The following is an 8,805-nucleotide window of genomic DNA, read 5'->3' on the forward strand; positions in this document are numbered from 1 at the left end:
ATTCCTGGGAATCACAGGATCCATGGAATACACTCCAGGGATCATCAGTCCAATGCCTGGCCCTGCCCAGGACACCCCAACAACCCCACCCTGTCCCTCAGAGCCCCTGGTGAGGGAATTGTCGGAGCTGCGGGATCCGATTTCCTCAATCCCTCAGAGTCCTTTAAATGCAGAAATTCACCTTTATTTCCTTAAAAAAATATTCACATCTTGACCTACAAGCTGTAGAAAAACCTGCTTGAAAATGAACAATCCTGTTTGGAGCAAGAACAACTCCCTGCCAGGAGGATGGAGCCGGGTGGGATCAGGCTCTTCTCCCAGGGAAAACAAGGAAGCAGGAGCAGAGGAAACGGCCTCGAGTTGTGCCAGGGGAGGTTTATATTGGACATGAGGGATTTGTTTTTTTCCCCCAGAAAGGGTTGTGAAGCCCTGGCACAGGGTGCCCAGGGCAGTCACCAACCCTGGAAGTGTCCAGGGATGTGTGGATGTGGCAGCTGGGGACGTGGCTTGGTGGAGAACGTGGTGGTGGTGGGTGGGTTGAGGACCTCAAAGGTCTTTTCCAGCCTCAATGGTTCTGTTGATTCTCTGAACTAAGAGGCAGCAAAAGCTGGAATGTCCCAGTTCCTCACTTAATTTAGGCAGCCAGATTAATTCTTCACTCAATTTAGGCAGATCTCCTTTAATTACTGGTCAAAAGAGCCTTTAACTACAGCAATTTAAATACTTTAAAAAAAGTATTTAATTGGCAAAATACAGAAAATTTCCCCCACTAAAGGTGCAACTGGAGTTTCTGTCGCCGTGATCCGGTGTGATCCATGCCCTGAGCACATTCCATGCCCTCCACACACATAAACCTCAAGTTTATCCACAGAGCCAGAGATGAAATCCTACAAACAACAGCAGGAACCGAACTCAGGAGGCAGCTGGAAACTCCTGACTTGAGACTTTTCTTCCTAAATTTTTCCTCGCGTGTCTTGATTTATGTCATGAAATGGTTGATCTTGGACTTCTGGCCCGGGCAGGAAACATCAAGGAGAGTATTGGCATGGGAAGGGATTATCTGGCAGAGGAGTGAAGGGGTTATATGGGTTTGTCTGGAAGTTTTAAGGACTGTGTTTGAAGTTTTGATTTATTTCAGAGTTTAAGGGAGGGGGGGGGGAAAAGTGGAGGAGTGGGTGATGCTGCTTTCCAAATGGAAGTGTTGAGCAGTTCCTGGAAATCAGTTGGATTTTTAGTCTTTTTCAAAGGAAAGTCTTCTCTCTGTGTCTCCTTGCTGATCTCTAGGGTGTGGATTTAAAGGTGCACAAATAAGGGCAGATTTTCCCTGCCACCACTCACATAAAGATGTGTGAAGATCTGGATCAAGGGGGAAAAAAACCCCATTATTATTGTGAAAGAAAAGGTGTATAATGACATTTTAGGGGTCCCCTTGCTAAAAAAATATAACACAGAAAATCATGAGGATTATTGGGCTTGAACTTGGCCTCGACCAAAGCAGCAGGAAGCCAAACCCTCTATAGAGTCTTTTTAAGACTCTTCTGCTTCATTTCTTTTATGAAACTGAAGAATAATCATTAAAAAAAATGAATTCCATCTCTCAATGGGGAGATTTTCCCAGAGAAACTGTGGCTGCCCCATCCCTGGAAGTGTCCAAGGCCAGGTTGGAGCAACCTGGGACAGTGGGAGGTGTCCCTGCCCGTGGAATGAGATGAGCCTTAAGGTCCCTTCCAACCTAAACTTTTGGGGGATTCCATGTTTGTTTTTTTTGTGCTGAGTTCTGAACACTTTTGTCCTTGCACTGTCACCCTGCAAAATGTCTGTTGGGAGTTCCTGGGGTGGGAGTTTTACTCGTGGCATGGACAATCAGCACCTTTAAAACCTGATTTTTAGACCCAGAAAGAGTTGAAATCAGAGGGATTTCCACTTATTCCAAGAGGTATCAGGAATCAGGGATTTCCACTAATTCCCAAGAGGCATCAGGCTGCTTTTGGGAACAGGAGGGTGGTGTTCCACCTGGGAGGAATTTGCAGGTCCAATTATCTTTACATTGAGCAGGGGTTGCCTCGCTCAGATCGGAGTTTTCCAGTGGTTTTCCTCAAATTTTTCCTTTGCAAACAGGTTATCAAATCGCCCAAGCAATGTGTGTGCACTGACAGGCCTGGGGGTGAGCAGAGAACACCCAGACACCACTTCTAAAACTGAGAATTCCCCCAAAAATCCACCTGAGAATTCCCCCAAAAATCCACCCGAGAATTCCCCCAAAAATCCAACTCGTGGCCTTTCTTTGAGGGATCTGCTCAGTCAGGAGCAGGGAGGGCATGAACATTCCAAGGATCCCAGAGTCAGCATTGTTTCAGCTCTGTTCTCACGCCACCACACAATCCCAAATCCCTCTGGGAGAGGGGGGGGGACATGAATAGCCAAAAGCCACCCTCACATTTGGCATTAATTATTGTCCCCCCCTGGAAATCCCCGCTGAGGGGCCGAGGGTGACTCGATGCCCCCGAATTGTTGTGAGAGCAGCAAAAAAAAAAATCAGCCCCAGAGATCAAAACCCAAGAGGATCTTGAATTATAGGGGAAAAAATTTCCAGCTCGGGTGGAGAGGCAGGAATTTCACAATAAGAGAAGGGCTGCAGGGGGGTCACAAATAATCCAGGAAGAAACTTCTCTGTCCCTTCCCTAAAGTAGCTCTTCCCTGGATGGCAGACAGGCCTCCTTTTGGGAATATTGAATCAGAAATCTTCATTAGCCTGGAATTATTGAGTTTTCATTGATTGGAGAAGCAGAGATGGCTCTGAAGGGCTGTCTGAAATCCGGTGATGAATCGCAGTAAAAACCGCCCCAAATGTGCCCAAAATTGAGGCAAATCCAGCCCAGATCACCCTCAAAATCCCAAATTCCCAAATCCACGCAAATTTCACAGAAGTTCCATCCAACTCCCACAAAAAGCCACAGAAATTGCAGCGAATTGGCCCAAAATTGCAGGAAAACCCACCCCAAATACACTCAAAGCACAGCCAAATCTGCCCCAGATCACCCTCAAAGTCACCCCCAGAATTCCCAAATCCACAAAATTCCATCCGATTTCCGCAAAATTCCCTGAAAATCGCAGCGAAATGGCCCCAACTCGCACTCAAAATCCCCCAAACCACACCCAAATCCGGGCAAATCCGCCTCAAAATCACCCCCAGAATTCCCAAGGTCCCAAATCCGATGGATTTGATCTTTTGATGTGATGGATTTGACCTTAAACCCCTGGGAATTTGCACCCCAATATCCCCATTTTGGACCTTGAAAATGCCATTTTTTGGTCCAAAACCGGCCAGATTTGGCTCCAAAATCCCCCCAAATCCCATTGAAATCCCACGAAAATCCCCAAATTCCTCTCCCCAATCCCCAAATCTCCACTCAATATCCCCATCCCTGGAAGTGTCCAAGGCCAGGTTGGAGACGAGAAGGTTCCAAGGAGACCATAGAGCCTCTTCCAGGGCCTGAAGGGGCTCCAGGAGAGCTGGAGAGGGACTTGGGACAAGGGGTGGAGGGACAGGACACAGGGAACGGCTTCAAAGTGAAAGAGGGGGAATTTAGGTGGGATATTGGGAAGGAATTCCTGGCTGTGAGGGTGAGGAGGGACTGGGATGGAATTCCCAGAGAAGCTGTGGCTGCCCCATCCCTGGAAGTGTCCAAGGCCAGCTTGGAGCAACCTGGGATGGTGGAAAGTGTCCCTGGCCACAGGTTGAGTTTTAAGATCCCTCCCAACCCAAAGCAGTGCATGATTTCTCATCCCAAAATCCTCCGGATCCCGGGAAAGCTGCCGCTCGCCGAGCTCCGGCCTCACCATCGCCCGCACGGTCGTGCTTTGGCAAGGGCAGGAGGGGGGATTTGAAGGAGTGTTTTGTTTGAAACACTTGGAGAAGAAGGAATTCGGGCTTGGTCTCTTGCCTGACTCCCATCTGGGGCCCGGGGGAAAAAAGCAAAGGATCCTTTTGTTAACCGAGTCTTAGTTCCCAAAAAACGGAGCCGTCGAGTTTCCGAGGGCACCGACCCTGGAACTGGGACTCGTCCTCATCCAAGGAGGAACCTGGAGAGGGAGGTGATGTGGTGGCATCTCTGCCCATGCCAAGAGACCCCAACTGGCCCAGGGAACCATCACTCAGTGCTGCTGGACTCAGCTCAGACTCCTTTTCCCATTGAACAGGGAAAAGTGGACAAAGAGGACGGGTATGGCCAGAGTTGCTTTTCCCTCTGTCCTTCCTTAGCATCTCCACCTTGGAGAGTGGTGCCCAGGAGATTCCCCGTGCCCAGGGGACGTGTTTTCACCCCACAGGACCAAGTTTGAGGTTGTGGCAGGGAGGAAAAGGAAGGATGACTGGGATCTGCTCAGGTAGCAGGTATCCATCCCAACTTTTCCAGGCAGAACGCGACGAGTTGGGAACAGCATTTGCTGGACCTCTGAGCGTGCAAGCAGAGCTAATTCCAGCTCAGGGAATCTCAGGGTCTCTCCAGCTGGTGAGAAGAGCAGGAAATTGTCCCAAAGCAATGAATTCTTCCTGAATTAATGTGCTGAATGAGACCAGCGAGGAGGAGGAGGATGCAGGAGCAGCCAGGGCAGCAAAGCCCTGAGCAGAGCAGAACATCTCTGAGAGTCCTCTCCCCCCCAGCCCTGGCAATCCACCAATTTTCATTTATTCCTGCCTTCCTGTAATTTTAAGGAGTGGAAATAGGACTTTAGGAAGGCTGGTGACCACTGAGGTGCATTGATTGCCCGTGACAGGGGAGACAAATCCCGGGCTGCTGCTCCCGCTGTCTGGAAAACTCCCACCCCGAGCAGCCGGGGGTTCATTAGCTGTGGGAGGAAAAGTGCTCCTGGGACATCGGTTATTCCCCCAATTAGTGACTGGGCAGAGCTCTCTGGGGAGGATTTGGGGGCTTCACTCCAGCTGGGAGTTGTCTCCCATGGCAAAGCCTTGCTCTGTGTGTGTGTGTTGGGGACAAAGCTGCGGGCGAGCAGGAAACTCAGGGTGACTTAACTTTGGTGACTTCACTTTGGTGACTTCAGGGTGATTGTGACCATTTTTTTTTGGCTGGAATCTGAGCCTGCAGAGACTCCTCAGCCTGGGGAGTCCCACCTTTAACAACGAGTCCAGTCCTGCTGGAATCACACTCGGCTTCTGACAACAACTGGCAGGGCTGAGCCCTTCTCAGCTCCTCGCTGGGCCCATAAACGACCACTCCAGGTTGTTTTTTCCAGCTTTTTCCAGCAGCCCCTCGTGCCCCGTGCCCACAGCAGGGCTGGCACCCCCAGCCTGCGGGCAGGGAACGTCTCCCAGCCCTCCCTCCTGCCTCCCAGCCCCTGGTGGATTCGGGAGGAGGGCTCCTCTTGCCAGCAGCGTTTCACATCCCGTGGTCGCAGCTCCGCTCTATTCCCGTGGTTTATTTTTTTTTCCTTGGCGTTTTCCAGCTCTCTCCGATGGAGGCACTGCCAGAGGGCAGCTTTTGGTGCCATCATTGAAATTCCTGCTGGCTCTGCCCCTGCTTATCTCCTCAATCCCATTGTTCATTTAAAGTGGGCAAAGAGGACCCAGAGTTGCTTTTCCCTCTGTCCTTCCTTGGCATTTAATTGTCTTCAGCAGCTGAGCCCTTCCAGCCTTTTCAGGGATGATCCCAGGTCGGGTTTTGCAGCAGTTGAACCAGGGGCTGGACCAGCAGTGGGTCCTTTTGTCAGAAAACGCTGCTGGGAAGGACCAGCACAAATGTGACTATTTCAGCTTCTCACTGGCTGCTCCAGGGATTAAACCAGGACCTGCTTGGATTAGGGTAGAGGGCTCTGATCTCCAGGGTTCTGACACCCAAAGGGAAATTCCTGTGGGAATTGGCACCACCTCAGCGGCACAACCATGGAAAAATGCTCCTGGAATGCATCCACTCTGGATAAACTCCCCTTGGGAGCAAGGAAGCAAAGCTGAGGGTGAGGAGGGTTATAAAACCCTCTTGGTTTTTTTAATTTAGGACTGATTGTTCCATCCCCATCCCTGGAAGTGTCCAAGGCCAGGCTGGAGAAGGGAAGGCTCCTGGGAGACCTGAGAGCCCCTTCCAGGGCCTGAAGGGAGAGCTGGAGAGGGATTTGGGACAAGGAATGGAGGGACAGGATACAGGGAATGGCTTCAAAGTGAAAGAGGGGAAATTTAGGTGGGATACTGGGGAGGAATTCCTGCCTGAGAGGGTGGGGAGGTCCTGGCACAGGTTTTCCCAGTGAAGCTGTGACTGCCCCATCCCTGGAAGTGTCCAAGGAGAAGAGAAGGCTCCAGGGAGACCTGAGAGCTCCTTCCAGGGCCTGAAGGGGCTCCAGGAGAGCTGGAGAGGGATTTGGGACAAGGGATGGAAGGACAGGACACAGGGAATGGCTTCAAAGTGAAAGAGGGGAAATTTAGGTGGGATATTGGGAAGGAATTCCTGGCTGGGAGAGTGAGGAGGGGCTGGGATGGAATTCCCAGAGAAGCTGTGGCTGCCCCTGGATCCCTGGAAGTGTCCAAGGCCAGGTTGGAGCACCCTGGGCTAGTGGAAGGTGTCCCTGCCCGTGGCAGGGGGTGGCACTGGATGGACTTTAAGGTCCCTTCCAACCCAAACCATTCCAAGATTCCATAATTCCACGACATCCCTTTTATCCCCAGTGATGGGATTCCAGCTTGTATTTCCCAGCCTGGAGATAACAGTTCATTTTAAAAGCGTTTTTGTCCCAAATCTGCTGAAGATGTTATTTTTTTATTTATTTTCCTTCTTCTCCTCGCTGAGTTATTGCTTTGGAATCCGATTTCATTCTCCCTCCAGGTCATTCCTGGGCCACCAGATTAATCTCAGCCCCATTCAAACTGGATTCTCCCCGTGGTTTGTTTTGAAACTCTGGTTAATTTTTAGCATATGCTTCGAAAAGGCCGGTTTGGGAGGAACAATTTGGGATTTTGGAGTTTGACTCTCAGTGGAAAAGGGTGCCCAGGACCTCTCCCAGGATCCCTGCATGGAGCTGGATGGAATCCTTGGCTGAATCTCTTTTGGAAAGAGCTGGAATTTGCCACCAAAATTCAAAATACTCCACTTTGTCACCGATTTCATTCAACTTCCTTCTGCCTTGACCCACGGGATCGATGCCAGATTCCTGTTCCTTCACTGATTTTGGCCAAAAAACACCCCAAAACTAAAACCTCTCTGAGTCTTTTGCCTGATAAAATGGCTCTGTAATATTCTTTAATCTCCACCAAGGTTTGAGGTATCCTGAGGCCAAGGTTGGATGACAGTTGGTGCATTAATGTTAAAAATTAATGTTAAAAATTAATGTTCTTTGGGTGGTTGGTCCCATCCCTGTGCTGAAATCAGATTCTGCAGGACCTGAAATTAGAAATTCACTATAAATATATGTTTATATGTATTTATATACATAAATACATATAAATATATATTTTTATATATACTTATATTTATAAATATATAATATAAAAATATATTTTATTTTATAAATATATAAATATATTTTTATATTATACATAATATATAAATACATCTAAATATAAAAATATTTTTATATATTTATATATGTATGAATATATATTTAATATAATATTAGTATAATATTAATATAAAATATATATTAGATATATATTAGATATAAGCCCAAATAAATATATATTGGATATAATTTCACTATAAGCACAAATATATTAGATATAAATTCATTATAAATATAGATTAGATATAAATTCGCTATGAGTATAAAAATATAAATTATATATAATATAAATATATTTGTAGATTAGTTAAAATTCCTCTGTAAACAGCATTTTCTTTGGGAATGGGCTGTTTGATGGCAGCACCGTGTTCTCCTCTCCTCTGGAATCTCATCCCACTCTTCTTAGCAAATATAGGAATATATCTCTGTATATATCTCTATGTATTTGATATAAATTCACTGTAAGTGTAAATAGATATAAATTCATTATAAATATATATTATATATAAATTCACTATAAGTTTAAAAATATAAATATATCTATAATATAAATATATGTGAATATCAGTTAAAATTCCTCCTTTGCTCAGAGTGAACTTTTCTTCCCAGTTTGTGCCAACCTCAGGCCCAGGTTTTTGGAAAAATTGGGATCAAAATTCAGATTTACCCTTTGCCTCCCCCAACCCAAGCACCGAATCGTGTTCCTTGCTGGTGGCAGAAATAAATAACAAGGAAATAAATAACAGGGAAACAAATAACAGGGAAATAAAGGGAGGCTGTTCCCTGGAAAATGAGATTTATTTGTTGCTCTGGACAATCGGGGATGAATCAGGATTTAAAAAAAAACAAACCCAAACAGATCAACCAACCCTTTTGGGGCTCTTAAAACCCAAATAAAGGTTTTTAACCCAGAGCATTCTGCACACGAGGGCACAAGTCAGTTATTAAAATTCGATGGGAATTAAACACGGTTTATCCCATTTAACAGGGAATGGAGTTTGCCAGGGAAATATCCCTGGAGGAGCCATTCCCTGCTGTCCTGCAGCCGTGCCACAGCTGGATTTACCCCCTGGCACTGCCCAGAACCAGAGGAAAACCCTTATTTTTCATTTTCAGGCCCAATGTCTGCGGCTCCAGGTTCCATTCCTACTGCTGTCCCGGCTGGAAAACGCTGCCCGGAGGGAACCAGTGCATTGTCCGTGAGTATCCACCAGGATCCACCCCCCTGGGAAGCTTTGGGAAGGGAGGCCCAGCTCACACTTGGGATGACAGGATGTTTCCCAACCCACAGCAATTCCTGGG

General features: G+C 47.2%; 1 protein-coding gene across 1 annotated transcript in view; it reads left to right on the forward strand.

Annotated features, from left to right (window-relative positions):
* The window catches only part of FBN3 (fibrillin 3), a 125,852-nt gene that overhangs the window by 32,682 nt on the left and 84,365 nt on the right, over positions 1-8,805 (forward strand). Inside the window, exon 2 of the mRNA XM_027706108.1 lies at positions 8,620-8,702. Within this exon, the coding sequence (XP_027561909.1) occupies positions 8,620-8,702 (83 nt within the window). The remainder of the gene's footprint in view (positions 1-8,619; positions 8,703-8,805) is intronic.

This window comes from Neopelma chrysocephalum, unplaced genomic scaffold (assembly GCF_003984885.1).
Source record: "Neopelma chrysocephalum unplaced genomic scaffold, ASM398488v2 Primary Assembly neopelma1_363, whole genome shotgun sequence".
NCBI classification, from domain to species: Eukaryota; Metazoa; Chordata; class Aves; order Passeriformes; family Pipridae; genus Neopelma; species Neopelma chrysocephalum.